Source organism: Mixophyes fleayi, chromosome 9 (genome assembly GCF_038048845.1).
Source record: "Mixophyes fleayi isolate aMixFle1 chromosome 9, aMixFle1.hap1, whole genome shotgun sequence".
Taxonomy (NCBI): Eukaryota; Metazoa; Chordata; class Amphibia; order Anura; family Limnodynastidae; genus Mixophyes; species Mixophyes fleayi.
The window spans coordinates 119,540,530-119,556,060 of record NC_134410.1 but is presented as its reverse complement, the minus strand read 5'-3'; the positions used below and the strand labels follow the sequence as shown (position 1 = coordinate 119,556,060).

Below are 15,531 nucleotides of genomic sequence, written 5' to 3'. Positions count from 1 at the left end.
TAGATTTGTATTTTTTTCTAGCTAATACAACGCCAGGCTGCTAGTTTATGAGTCCCTGGGGTATATTTACTAAACTGCGGGTTGGGAAAAGGTGGAGATGTTGCCTATAGCAACCAATCAGATTCTAGCTATCATTTATTTAGTACATTCTACAAAATGACAGCTAGAATCTGATTGGTTGCTATAGGCAACATCTCCACTTTTTCAAACCCACAGTTAGTAAATATAACCCCCCCCCCTCCCCTTGTGTTTTCTGGACTGTATGGTGGTGCTATTTTATTTACTGATCTGTTTGTGTTAATTCACACCCTAGTAATTATAACATGTATCTGCTGCAATAATTTTTCTGCTTTCCCCACTTCTGTCAAACGGCAGATAATTAAGATTACAATATCTGAAACCCCTGCTAATTATAAGATACTTACGTGCCACCCTCTGAGTTTATTTCTGCCGTCATCCAAAGTTGGCTTATTAATGGTCAATATTAAAGGGTACAGTACTTTACTTTAAATGTAGGTTAATAACGGTAAAAATAAAGTATTATTCTGCTACCATTGATATTGATGTTAGTGACTGTAGATCCATGGACCAGTCTTTCTCATATGTAAATAGATGTCCCTTATTGCAGTATTATGGGGATTTTAAGGGTGCTGCTCACTCCCAGGATATTTGGATATATGGACTCTGCATGTTTTATAGAACTGTTCTTGCTGAGTAAAAGAAAAGTTCCCTAATATATGAGAAATGCTTTCTCTAACAGTTGGTAGTCTACTGTTTGCTAAATAATTTGGCCACTAGGGGCACTGTTGCCTTTGGACAAGCATTACTGTAATAACTGTGAATATGTAGATAATTGAGGTTCTCACAGCATATTAAAGGAACTTTTAACAGAAGGACAATGATCTGTTAGTTCATCTCTCCAATTCCAAAGTTTCTGGATGTTTTTTGATAAAGGCAACACACACCTGACCTGTCGATATGCTCAATCAATGAGCGATTACCTCTTAAATAATGTAGATGCATTTGAAAATGTTTCATATTGAAATATATATATGATTCCATTACAGGGGATTTCCACCTGCTTATAAGTTTAAGTTATTGCCCTGTACATGTGCACACTTAATAAATCATCATCATCATCAGTTATTTATATAGCGCCACAAAATTCCGCAGCTCTGTACAGAGAACTCACTCACATCAGTCCCTGCCCCATTGGAGCTTACACTCAATTCCCTAACATACAAACACACAGAGAGAGACAGACTACCCTTCTGGGTTCCTTCTGTGTTTCCCAACAGTATTTTTATATCAGACATTGTTTATTGCTGTTCCCGTTAGATACAGCACAAAGCTGCTTTTTGCAAACAGTTGAACCCAATACAGTGTACACAGCAGAGCTGTGACCTATCCAACGCCACAAAAACAAACAGCTCTGACCGATGCTATAAAGACATGGTCAAGGGGCACAGAAGGAAGACAGAAAGGTAAAGCGTATTTCGTAAAAGTTGCAAGAGAACGTGTATATGCCAGTCATCTGGAAGTTTAAACCCTCTTTAAGGCAAAACAGACCTGATATACAACTGGCTAAAATGTTTGGATCATTCCTGGACCGGTCTCCTCCAGCATCTATATAGTATAAGGAGTAAATTTGATCCTGGACAAAACCATTTTACAATGCAAGGGGTGCAAATTAGTTTATTATTTTGCACATAAGGAAAATACTGGCTTCTTTTTCATGTAGCACACAAATACTTGATAGCTTTAGGTTTACATTGAAATGTAAAGTTGATCTAGGACATGCCCTACCCCAACTATAAATCTATCCCCACATATAAATTTACCTCCCCCTCCAATGCAACATGGTTTTGCCAAGGTGTAAAGTTACTCTTTTTTTTTTTTTTGCTCTCCTTAATGACTCAGGTCCATAGATTTTAGCATAAAGTACTATTATATCATATAGATCTTATCATACAATACTATTACATCAGTGTTTGTGAATTAATGGTGATAGTTCTCCTTTAAGTGCTTTCATAGGAGTTAGAAATAAGTTCTGTTTGACAGCTGTATCTTTCTATCAGCTAAAGAGACTCTTCAACACAAAGTTCTGGTGAGCCGGGGAGGGTTGTCTGCGGGCAGCGGGGCCTGGGGGGCCAATCAGTGTTTTTACAGTTATTGATTTATATCCTGGTACAAAAAACTCCTGACAGAGGGAGATACCTTGTGATTTTCAGGCTTGCTGAGATGCTAAAAGAAAGCTGAACATATACACTTCTCATCCCACTGGTGTATGTGTCAATAAGATGGTTTATAGATAAATGCGTACAGGTGTAGACATTTGCCGCACTGCGTCCACAAACTCTATTTATAATGATTGGGTAAATAATCGCTACAGAGATGGCTGTATGTCTTGGGAGTGAAGAGTTTCCAACTGTGCAACCTAGCAAAGAGTTCTCTAATTCATAATTGCCTACTATCCCATAATGTCTGGGAGACAACCGAATTTCTGGGAGTCATCCCAGACTCCCGGGAGAGCAGAGCAACCTCCCGCATCCCAGGCAGTTCAGTAAGTTGAATGGAGGGGGTGGGGCTTAGTGACGGGATTCATGCAGCATCACGGCCCCACCCCCTGCTGATATAGGCCAGAAATGGTGATGACTGTTTAGGGGGCGTGGCCTATTACACAACGCTCCGAGACCAGCCCCCACACGGGGAAACCATTTGCCAAATTTGACAAGTATGCCCTTATTCTTATCAATTGGAAGATGGAACATGTGGCTCCCCAGGTGTTGTGAAACTACATGTCCCAGCATACCCTGGCAGTTATCGGATGGCTATCTACAGGCAAAGCATTCTGGGACTTGTAGTTTCACAACGCCTGGCGAGCCACAGGCCTGATCTAGTATATTCTAAAAAATGATAGCTAGAATCTGATTGGCTGCTAACACTTCCACTTTTCCTTTTTAGACAATTTAGCAAATCTACCCTTTAGAGTTTGATGCGAGTACATTTTATTCTGACAACTTTTTTTCTATAATATGCTCTTGAAATATTTATTTCTTAAGAGTTATTTATATTGCACTTACATCCTGAGCCGTAACTAGGGCTGTGTGAGAGGGGCAGCCGCCCAGGGGGGCGCGGGGAAAGGATATTTTACTTTGATTTGGTTACAATTGAGGGTTTGGGAGTGTTACATTTCCTTCTTGCACCAGGCGCTAACATTTCTAGTTACAGCTCCGTCTATATATTACTGTACAGAGCACGTCTAATCGTTCTATCAGCACACTACATGTGCCTGCTGGAGGGGGGAAGGGTGCTCTGCCATAGATTGTGAGCTTGTGAGCAGGGCCTTCTCACCTTTTTGTCTGTTTTACCCAGTTTGTTTATTAGTTTATTATGTTTGTCCCCAATTGTAAAGCGCTACGGAATATGTTGGCGCTATATAAATAAATGATGATGATGATAGTGAATTTACAGTTGGGGCGTCAGTCCGAAGACGGATCAACCCAATTAGTGACATTGTGCGCACTACCACCTACTGTAAAATGTTACTAACGAGCTCCCCCCTCCCTAACCGGAGCCCCAGGAGCTCCTACATGTAGCCATATTTCCTGGGTCTCTCCCGATTCTGTAATACAGAATTATGTTTGTCACTTTGTTGAGCAAAAGTGGCATACATAATTTGCACTTCTGCCTCACAGCACTGGGGTCATGAGTTCAATTCCCGACCATGGCCTTATCTGTGTGGAGTTTGTATGTTCTCCCCGTGTTTGCGTGGGTTTCCTCCGGGTGCTCCGGTTTCCTCCCACACTCCAAAAAAACATACTGGTAGGTTAATTGGCTGCTAACAAATTGACCATAGTGTGTGTGTTACGGAATTTGGACTGCAAGCTCCATTGGGGCAGGGACTGATGTGAATGAGTTCTCTGTACAGCGCTGCGGAGTTAGAGGTGCTATATAAATAAATGGTGATGATGATGAAAGTTGCGCTTATGAGGGTGGCTCGTGATTCGTCCCCCTGTTCACCCCCCACTCTCACACACACACAATTTTTCGTCCATCGCTGTGAGAGTTAACTGCCTTTAATTTTAATAGGTGGTAGTGAAGCTTTATATTCAAAGTGAATAGTTTAATTAAAATATAAGTTGTAATGACCCACTAATGAGACCGATGTTTTGCACTTCAAATTTTGTTACAGACATATTCCCTTTAAACATTTCAAATCACAATAGATTGGTCCAGAAAGCTTCTAAAATCTACTCGCTGTTGAAAACCGCAGTGAGCTGGGAGAGCAGATGTTTGGAGATATCAATGTTTAATATTCCCTGTTCCCCATACGATTCGCGGTGGTGTTATAAGCCCAGTAATGATGGCTTTTTGTCAGAAGTGAACCGGGCTCCTCTCTCCTGCCAGCGCATCGGTTGCTGGAATCCTTGTGGTTAGTTAGTTGCTGGATCATAGTTAATGAATTCTAAACTCAGTGGCAGCTCAGATAAAGGAATAGCAGGTGTGTTACTGTCTATTATATTCAGCAACAGGAGGAATGATAAGAATACCAGATGCATCCAACACAGAGCTCTGTACGGATTCTAATGGGATCCATGAACTGTGCTGCCCCCCTCTGGCAGATCCATTACTGTGCGCTACGGTGGATTCCTGTCTACTTGTTTAGCTGTGTGACAAGATAGAAACATGGAATGTGACTGCAGATAAGAACCGCTTGGCCCATCTAGTCTGCCCAATTTTTTTACCTATGGTAACCTCGAACCCTATTTGATGCTTTATTCTTTGTAAGGAATATCCTTATACATACTTGCCCACTCTTCCGAAATGTCCGGGAGACCCCCAAATTCCTAGTGAAGTGGGCAGGGGATCGGAGCCTCAATGATGCGATTCACAGTGAATCGCTTCATTTTGGGCCCCCCTACTGCGACAAAATGTCACTTTCATTACAGGGGTGGGGTCAAAATGATGCAATTGTCCGCGCCCTGCCCCCTTCCTCCCTCCCCCCACACTCTCCCTCCGGGATCTCCTGGTTAACACAAAATTCGAAGTTGGCAAGTATGTCCTTATGTCTATCCCAAGCATGTTTAAATTGTTCTACTGTATTAGCCTCTACCACCTCTGACTGGAGGTTATTCCACTTATCCACTACCCTTTCTGTGAAGTAGTTTTCCCTCCAATTATCTCTGAACCTACTTCCCTCCAGTGTCAGTGAACGGTGGTTGGCACTTTTGTCTCACAGCACTGGGGTCATTAGTTCGATTCCCAACCATGGCCTTATCTGTGTGGAGTTTGTATGTTCTCCCTGTGTTTGCGTGGGTTTCCTCCGGGTGCTCCGGTTTCCTCCCACACTCCAAAAACATACTGGTAGGTTAATAGGCTGCTATTAAGTTGCCCTTAGTCTCTCTCTGTCTGTCTGTGTGTTAGGGGATTTAGACTGTAAGCTCCAATGGGGCAGGGACTGATGTGAATGAGTTCTCTGTACAGCGCTGCGGAATTAGTGGCGCTATATAAATAAATACATGATTTCTTCATTCATGCGAGATAAGTTAGCAGAGAAATATGGCAGCATGAGGTGGGCAACTTCTGAGCTTCTCCCCCGGAATAAAACAATGGGAGTTATTTACTAACAATGTGCAAATTTACAGTAACTCATAGCAACCAATTAGTTCTGATCACAAGTTATACAAAGAAAGCAAATCTCTAATTGGTTGCTACGCATGACCTTATTTGTCCTTTGTTAACAAACACCCTCCTAACAGCAATATAACCACTTATTCATATAATGATGTTACGTCCTTTATCACACCGTCAGCAGAGTGAGTCTATCTGGCATAAAATTACTACTAATCACAAATATACTTCTTTTATTTCTTGTAAGAATAAAATGTACTGTCTCCGAGTATGCAGTATGTGCGTAAGCAGCCTGTGCGATTCCCAGAGCACAGTACAACATAAAAAAGTCTATTTTGAAAGCACTCTCTAGTGAACTGATGCAAATTAATAAATAAATAAAAGGAATCATGCAAGAAATATTAGGTTTAATTAGCTCTAAACAATGTGGTGTTTCTCCAACACCATTTTATTTAATATGCCATGCATATTTATTGTGATAAATCCCACAGGGGGCAGCCATGCTTGTTTCCTTGGTGGAAATTCATTTGAAAATAACGACACATAATTTATTTTCACTCTTTTCTAAATTTTGAACTTGAACTTGAAACTTTAAGGAAAGTTTGTGTTTGTTTGTAAGGTAAAAGCAGCGTAAAGTTGTGTAGGACAGGGAACTGATAAGTGTGTTACATATTCCAGTTATGGAGGACACAGGGCCTGATTCATTACGTCGCGCACAATGAATGTAAATTGCGCTTTGTTTTTTTTTAACGCACGTAAATCGGACAAACGCTGGTCCATGTTCAGCTAGGAGCGGATCTGAAGAAACGTCTGTTGATGGATACGTCCAATACATATGTCGAATTTAAAGTCCCATAAAAACGAATAGAAAAAAAAATTCAATTATTGTCACCAGTTAATAATAATAATAATAATAATAATAATATAGTCATTAATGATAAAACTTAAATTTATTTATTTTTCGTCCTTAAAATACGTTTATTAGAATGTTATGAATGTACATAAAATACATTTTTACAAGTGCTTCCGATTGCAAACACATGTTCTAGCTGCATACACAGCCGTCATCACTAGTAATCAGCACTTACAGCCGACCCGTAGCTGGAGCAAGAGATACGGCTGAGACCTTTGGGGTACCCAAAGCTTGAATCCTGACGCTGCTGCGTGCGCTCAAGCTTGCTGCATATCATCATCACCAGCTATTTATATTATCAGCGAACAGCTGCTGGTGTGCGGTAAAAGGACTCTTATTACTTCCTTGAGGTCAATCTGCCTTTGCAAAAGATAGAACATATCTCTTTAGTATAAAAAATGCTTTATTTCTCCTTACATAGACCAATAAATGTTATTGTAGACTGTGTCTTGCACTCGCGGTCTTAAGCCACCCACCGCAGAGTTCCAAAATAAACAACGACTGATCTAATTCAGAAAATGAAGAGGGCCGTGGCCATACAAATTGGGCCCCCTATGTACTTTTATTTGGCCTGAGCACTAAACGACCGTTTGTGACCCAATAATCATACATGCCAACTTTTAAGATTTTTCCGCTGGAGATCCGGGGGAGAAGTCATGTGCCATGGGGTAGGGCGTGGTGACATTGGGGGCGGAGCTTAATGACACAATTAAGCCCCGACCCCTCCATTCACTGCCGTGAATTTCGGCAAATGCGGGAGCTTTGCCTACTCTTCCGGACTCCCCGAAATTCAGGAGCCTCCCGCGGGAATTTCCGGGAGAGTAGGAAAGTATCCCAATAATTTAGCCGAAAAAGGTCACATTTCCCGATTAAATCACCAGTGTGCCCTTTACTCTCCTTTCATTGTAAGAGCAGCCGTGATTACACCATATTTAGACATTTTTGTAGTTGATTGCTGAGCGCCGTTTTGTCCGACTCATGTCCGTCCTTGACGATGTTATCTCATCTAAGGTTCTTAACAAAGCATTACGGCTGCTAATTTTTTTTTTTTTTCCAACAATAGTTTTTATTAAGTCTTTTTCAGTAAAAGAGGTACAAAAAACAGGAATATGGGGGGCTCGTTGGCTGAAATAATGGGGGGTAGGTACATTAGTCAGTAGAAAACATCAATAGAAAACATGCAGATCTTTTTTTTTTTTATGTATTAGTTGCAGAATACGAAAAAAACACGCAAGTCCTCCAACGATAACCCAACAGAACAGCGTCTAATTTAATGACCCGTTAATCTGTTTTGTCATTGTGCGATGAATAGAATTCTTCTTATAAATACGACCACTCACTTGTTCTACTCCATCCAATAAGAACAGCTACAAAAAAAAAGCATATTTAGTACAAACCGAACACTTACAGTAGCCCCGGGCAATATTAAAGCATGATACGAAGCATATAATAGAGTGTTTCCTTTTTCTTATCAAACGTTTGTCCAAAAATGCTGTGCATAAAAGATCCAATACCTTGAGGGCTTTCTTGTGAATTTTAAATCACTTTCCTCGTTAAACCTCAAAAGGATCTGTGGATGGAGAGGTTTCTTGATTTCCTTTGATGTGCTTTGCAGAAGTTGATTAATCTTGGCAACAGAGCACTCTTTCATGGCTACACTAATAAATTATTCCAGCACGCACAGTTGGAGTTGCAAGGTGCGCCGAGTTGGGTTTTTATAAAGGAAAGAAACTAACGTCTCATAAAAATCCGCAAGACCAATCAGCTTGCAGCATTTCTGAGTGACGTGATCAAGTTTTTATAAGCCGAAAAAAATCCCTTTATGTCACGGTCAGGCAAAAGTATTTCGGCAGCTTGAAAAACCCGGTTATTATTATGTAGAATATTCAACTTTTCTTTCCATCAGAACAGTTTCAATGGCTTTTTGTTATTTTTTTTTTTAATTATTTTTCTTACCCACTTCTTTTGGCATTTTATTTTTGTCAAAGAAAGGCGTCAGGGCTTTTGCCTTCACAATTTTCCCCAGTGAGCTAAACAATAGCATTGTGTGGAGCGTTGGATGGTGTGACTGCTGTTGTATGGGGCTGTACACACAGCAGAGAGGTTGCAGAACATCACAGTCCGTTTTTTAACAATATAATGAAAGACAAAGTGCAGGCGGCTTGTTCCTTGTAAAATTTTGGCAAGTAAAGCTGGGTACACACTACAGAATTTTCCACCAACTTTTTATGCCGATCGATTTTACATTTGATCGATGGTGCGATCTCTCGGTCCATGGACTGCATACACACTAGCCTTGTTTTAGACGATAAAGGGAAGAGCGGACGTCCATTTAGCAACTTTTTACAGCCATGTTGTCGTGAGCAATGACTGTAATTTCATACTCACTGTCGTAGATTGGTCAGAAACTTATACACACTACACAACAGGAAAGAGATTGGAACGAAAATATTTGACGGTACGACCAACCAAATGAGGCGACATTCGTCCATTTGGGCAGACTTTCGACCATCGTGTCACTGCACACACTGTCCCGACTTTCAAACGAGCGGTCGTATGTCGGCTGGTTGAGCCGATTATTGGACAAAAACCCTGTAGTGTGCACCTAGCTTAAGTTGGGCTGGGTACACACTACAGACAATTTCTCCCAATTTGATATCGTTACTGATTGCACAGCTGAAAGTCCCGATCAGCAGCCGTTTCATGTGTACACACTATACACGGTTTACAAGATTTACCATCAGGTCTGTGCTCTTCATTTGTCATAACCATCGTCTGAAAAGATTGTGACTCTGTAAACTCTTGGAGATCTGCCTACACCAGTGGTTCCCAAACTTTTGCAGTTCGCGGCACCCTTAGAGTCTGCATAATTTTTTCAAGGCACCCCTCCAAAATAATTACTGAGCAGTCCTGTTTTATAAGTAGTTGGATCAAAAAAACGTAATAAGTATTTAGGTCAAGACAGAAATACTTATTTAGTTGTATGCAAAAATAATACACATAAATCCAAGTGAAAATAATATTTTTATATATTTTTTTCAATTATATTTCTGTCAAAGAATAATTTACAGCTAACTCACATTGTGCCCCTTCATCTCCACACGCTCTGTGCCCCCTCTGCATCTCCACACACTCTGTGCCCCTTCATCTCCACACGCTCTGTGCCCCCTCTGCATCTCCACACACTCTGTGCCCACCTTCATCTCCACACACTCTGTGCCCTCCTTCATCTCCACACACTCTGTGCCCCCTTCATCCACACACTCTGTGCCCTCCTTCATCTCCACACACTCTGTGCCCTCCTTCATCTCCACACACTCTGTGCCCTCCTTCATCTCCACACACTCTGTGCCCTCCTTCATCTCCACACACTCTGTGCGCCCTTCATCCACACACTCTGTGCCCTCCTTCATCTCCACACACTCTGTGCCCTCCTTCATCTCCACACACTCTGTGCCCACCTTCATCTCCACACACTCTGTGCCCCCTTCATCCACACACTCTGTGCCCTCCTTCATCCACACACTCTGTGCCCTCCTTCATCTCCACACACTCTGTGCCCTCCTTCATCTCCACACACTCTGTGCCCTCCTTCATCTCCACACACTCTGTGCCCTCCTTCATCTCCACACACTCTGTGCCCTCCTTCATCTCCACACACTCTGTGCCCTCCTTCATCTCCACACACTCTGTGCCCCCTTCATCCACACACTCTGTGCCCCCTTCATCCACACACTCTGCCCCCTTCATCCACACACTCTGTGCCCTCCTTCATCTCCACACACTGTGCCCCCTTCATCCACACACTCTGTGCCCTCCTTCATCCACACACTCTGTGCCCTCCTTCATCTCCACACACTCTGTGCCCTCCTGCATCTCCACACACTCTGTGCCATCCTGCATCTCCACACACTCTGTGCCCCCTTCATCCACACACACTCTGTGTCCTCCTTCATCTCCACACACTCTGTGCCCCCTTCATCCACACACTCTGTGCCCTCCTTCATCTCCACACACTGTGCCCCCTTCATCCACACACACTCTGTGCCCTCCTTCATCTCCACACACTGTGCCCCCTTCATCCACACACTCTGTGCCCTCCTTCATCTCCACACACTCTGTGCCCACTTCATCCACACACTCTGTGCCCTCCTGCATCTCCACACACTCTGTGCCCTCCTGCATCTCCACACACTCTGTGCCCCCTTCATCCACACACACTCTGTGTCCTCCTTCATCTCCACACACTCTGTGCCCTCCTTCATCTCCACACACTCTGTGCCCCCTTCATCCACACACTCTGTGCCCTCCTTCATCTCCACACACTCTGTGCCCTCCTTCATCTCCACACACTCTGTGCCCCCTTCATCCACACACTCTGTGCCCCCTTCATCTCCACACACTCTGTGCCCCCTTCATCCACACACTCTGTGTCCTCCTTCATCTCCACACACTCTGTGCCCTCCTTCATCTCCACACACTCTGTGCCCTCCTTCATCTCCACACACTCTGTGCCCCCTTCATCCACACACTCTGTGCCCTCCTTCATCTCCACACACTCTGTGCCCCCTTCATCCACACACTCTGTGCCCCCTTCATCTCCACACACTCTGTGCCCCCTTCATCCACACACTCTGTGCCCTCCTTCATCTCCACACTCTGTGCCCTCCTTCATCTCCACACACTCTGTGCCCTCCTTCATCTCCACACACTCTGTGCCCTCCTTCATCTCCACACACTCTGTGCCCTCCTTCATCTCCACACACTCTGTGCCCTCCTTCATCTCCACACACTCTGTGCCCCCTTCATCCACACACTCTGTGCCCTCCTTCATCTCCACACACTGTGCCCCCTTCATCCACACACTCTGTGCCCTCCTTCATCTCCACACACTGTGCCCCCTTCATCCACACACTCTGTGCCCTCCTTCATCTCCACACACTCTGTGCCCACTTCATCCACACACTCTGTGCCCTCCTGCATCTCCACACACTCTGTGCCCTCCTGCATCTCCACACACTCTGTGCCCCCTTCATCCACACACACTCTGTGTCCTCCTTCATCTCCACACACTCTGTGCCCTCCTTCATCTCCACACACTCTGTGCCCACCTTCATCTCCACACACTCTGTGCCCACCTTCATCTCCACACACTCTGTGCCCTCCTTCATCTCCACACACTCTGTGCCCTCCTTCATCTCCACACACTCTGTGCCCCCTTCATCCACACACTCTGTGCCCTCCTTCATCTCCACACACTCTGTGCCCTCCTTCATCTCCACACACTCTGTGCCCCCTTCATCCACACACTCTGTGCCCCCTTCATCCACACACTCTGTGCCCTCCTTCATCTCCACACACTCTGTGCCCCCTTCATCCACACACTCTGTGCCCTCCTTCATCTCCACACACTGTGCCCCCTTCATCCACACACTCTGTGCCCTCCTTCATCTCCACACACTGTGCCCCCTTCATCCACACACTCTGTGCCCTCCTTCATCTCCACACACTGTGCCCCCTTCATCCACACTCTGTGCCCTCCTTCATCTCCACACACTCTGTGCCCCCTTCATCCACACACTCTGTGCCCTCCTTCATCTCCACACACTGTGCCCCCTTCATCCACACACTCTGTGCCCTCCTTCATCTCCACACACTGTGCCCCCTTCATCCACACACTCTGTGCCCTCCTTCATCTCCACACACTGTGCCCACTTCATCCACACACTCTGTGCCCTCCTGCATCTCCACACACTCTGTGCCCTCCTGCATCTCCACACACTCTGTGCCCCCTTCATCCACACACACTCTGTGTCCTCCTTCATCTCCACACACTCTGTGCCCTCCTTCATCTCCACACACTCTGTGCCCTCCTTCATCTCCACACACTCTGTGCCCCCTTCATCCACACACTCTGTGCCCTCCTTCATCTCCACACACTCTGTGCCCTCCTTCATCTCCACACACTCTGTGCCCCCTTCATCCACACACTCTGTGCCCCCTTCATCCACACACTCTGTGCCCTCCTTCATCTCCACACACTCTGTGCCCCCTTCATCCACACACTCTGTGCCCTCCTTCATCTCCACACACTGTGCCCCCTTCATCCACACACTCTGTGCCCTCCTTCATCTCCACACACTGTGCCCCCTTCATCCACACACTCTGTGCCCTCCTTCATCTCCACACACTCTGTGCCCACTTCATCCACACACTCTGTGCCCTCCTGCATCTCCACACACTCTGTGCCCTCCTGCATCTCCACACACTCTGTGCCCCCTTCATCCACACACTCTGTGCCCTCCTTCATCTCCACACACTCTGTGCCCTCTTTCATCTCCACACACTCTGTGCCCTCCTTCATCCACGCACTCTGTGCCCTCCTTCATCTCCACACACTCTGTGCCCTCCTTCATCTCCACACACTCTGTGCCCTCCTTCATCCACACACTCTGTGCCCTCCTTCATCTCCACACGCTCTGTGCCCTCCTTCATCTCCACACACTGTGCTCCCCTCCCCCTAGCAGCACAAGCATACCTTTAAATTTCGTCTCAGAAGGCCATCAAAACGGAGGAGGGGGTGGGGTCAACCGAGGATCAGTCAATCAAAATTAAGGAGGGGCGTTACTATGCTAAATCACCCCCCCCCTAAAAATAAAGTCTAGATCCGCCCCTGTGCCAGACACAACCCCTCTCTCCATTTTTGCAGCCATATAGGTACAGACATGCCTTAAAGGATTCTCCTGGGCAGCAACCCCCTCTCTTTCACCAGGAGCACTAATCCCTTTGTTTTTATATACAGTGGAATATTAATCTCTCATTTTAAATTTTGCATTGGCCATATGACTCTAGAGTTGCTTATTGTCCTTAATCGGTGTCACGGTATTTGTGTGATGATGAGATGAGATTAAGTTGCTCCAGTTGTGGCTCTGGCCCACACACCTCCATACAATACCTCTGAACAATCACTATATAAATATTAATGCTTAAATTAGATTATAATGACAATTTTTGTGCTCCACAGTTCCAAGAATTTGTGTTTTGGGTCCACCAGCATCAGGAAAACACACCATGGTATGTACACAGAGACAGCGATGGTTCACAAGGAATGTACTTGGGCACAAAGATGTGGGTATGTTTTTTGCAAGATTAACATGTAAAACAGTTATAATCAATTTCATTGCGGCCCCAAATGTCCAGTATTCAAAGAAGAGCATGCTAGTGACCTGTATATAACACAAGGTGTATTATAGTGACCTGTATATAATACAAGGTGTATTATAGTGACCTGTATATAACACAAGGTGTATTATAGTGACCTGTATATAATACAAGGTCATGGTCGGGAACTGAACTCATAACCCCAGCACTGTGAGGCAGAAGTGCCAACCACTGAGCCACCATGCTGCCCATAGTGACCTGTATATAATGCACCCTGTATTACAGGAACCAATATACAATACAGGGTGTATTATAGATTTATAGTGACCTGTATACAATACAGAATGTATTATAGTGACCTGTATACAATACAGGGTGTATTATAGTGACTGATATACAATACAGGGTGTATTATAGTGACCTGTATACAATACAGGGTGTATTATAGTGACCTGTATACAATACAGGGTGTATTATAGTGACCCGTATACTATACAGGGTGTATTATAGTGACCCGTATACTATACAGGGTGTATTATAGTGACTGATATACAATACAGGGTGTATTATAGTGACTGATATACAATACAGGGTGTATTATAGTGACCTGTATACAATACAGGGTGTATTATAGTGACCTGTATACAATACAGGGTGTATTATAGTGACCTGTATACAATACAGGGTGTATTATAGTGACCCGTATACTATACAGGGTGTATTATAGTGACCCGTATACTATACAGGGTGTATTATAGTGACCCGTATACTATACAGGGTGTATTATAGTGACCCGTATACTATACAGGGTGTATTATAGTGACCTGTATACAATACAGGGTGTATTATAGTGACTGATATACAATACAGGGTGTATTATAGTGACCCGTATACAATACAGGGTGTATTATAGTGACCTGTATACAATACAGGGTGTATTATAGTGACTGATATACAATACAGGGTGTATTATAGTGACTGATATACAATACAGGGTGTATAGTGACCTGTATACCATACTTGCCAACTCTCCCAGAATGTCCGGGAGACTCCCGAATTCTGGGTTGGTCTCCTGGACTCCCGGGAGTGTATGGCAGTCTCCCGCATCTGCCCACTTCCTAGTGAAGTGGGCAGAATTAGGTCCAAAATGCCGCGATTCTCCGGGAATCGCTGCATTTGGCCCCAACTACCACAAAGTGCCCTATGTATCTGTGAAGGTCACGGGTTTCCAGTCAATCAACAGATTGAATTCTCTGAAAACACTGGGTCAGCTGACAAAATGGCCGCCTCCAATGTTTGTGCATTTTCCACGGCAGACGTAGTTTATACAACAATATATTTTTTTCCTAACAACTTGTTTTGCCATCCGCGGTTGAGAATTGTCTCCCTCCGTCCGTACACAGCAGAGGAATATCGCTGTGTTTAATCATACATTTGTTTTGTTGATCATTTATTTAAAGCACTAGCTGCAAGGAGGTAGAGGTTCGCTTGGCATGAAGAAAAAGGCCTTTGAAACCTATTTTCTTTTGCAAAAAATTGGACTTTTCTTCTCGTCTCCCCCCTGCAGGCAAAGCTGCTATGTAAGCATCTGAATGTCACTCACCTCACCCTAGAGAATTTGTTGTCAAGTGATGTCTCGGTACTGGTGGAAGAAGCACTCTCGTACAAAGATAAAGGCCAGGTAGGACGGCTGGAACCTTATGCATTATTTCCAAACACATCATTTATATGTACAATAATGCTTTGCTCATTCTGCTGACGGTTTCACCACTCCTGCACATGTTCTTAAAGGACCCCGAAACGTATAGTATACGGAGCTACTA

The 15,531-nt window shown here is 44.3% G+C and overlaps 1 protein-coding gene across 7 annotated transcripts in view; it reads left to right on the top strand.

Moving 5' to 3' along the window:
• The window catches only part of AK8 (adenylate kinase 8), a 187,380-nt gene that overhangs the window by 109,422 nt on the left and 62,427 nt on the right, over positions 1–15,531 (top strand). For 6 of the 7 annotated variants that reach the window (XM_075185309.1, XM_075185307.1, XM_075185306.1 and 3 more), the window contains 2 exons: positions 13,572–13,621; positions 15,276–15,389. The exons of the other annotated variant lie outside the window; for it this stretch is intronic. In XM_075185309.1, the coding sequence (XP_075041410.1) occupies positions 13,572–13,621; positions 15,276–15,389 (164 nt within the window). The remainder of the gene's footprint in view (positions 1–13,571; positions 13,622–15,275; positions 15,390–15,531) is intronic. 7 annotated transcript variants of the gene reach the window in all.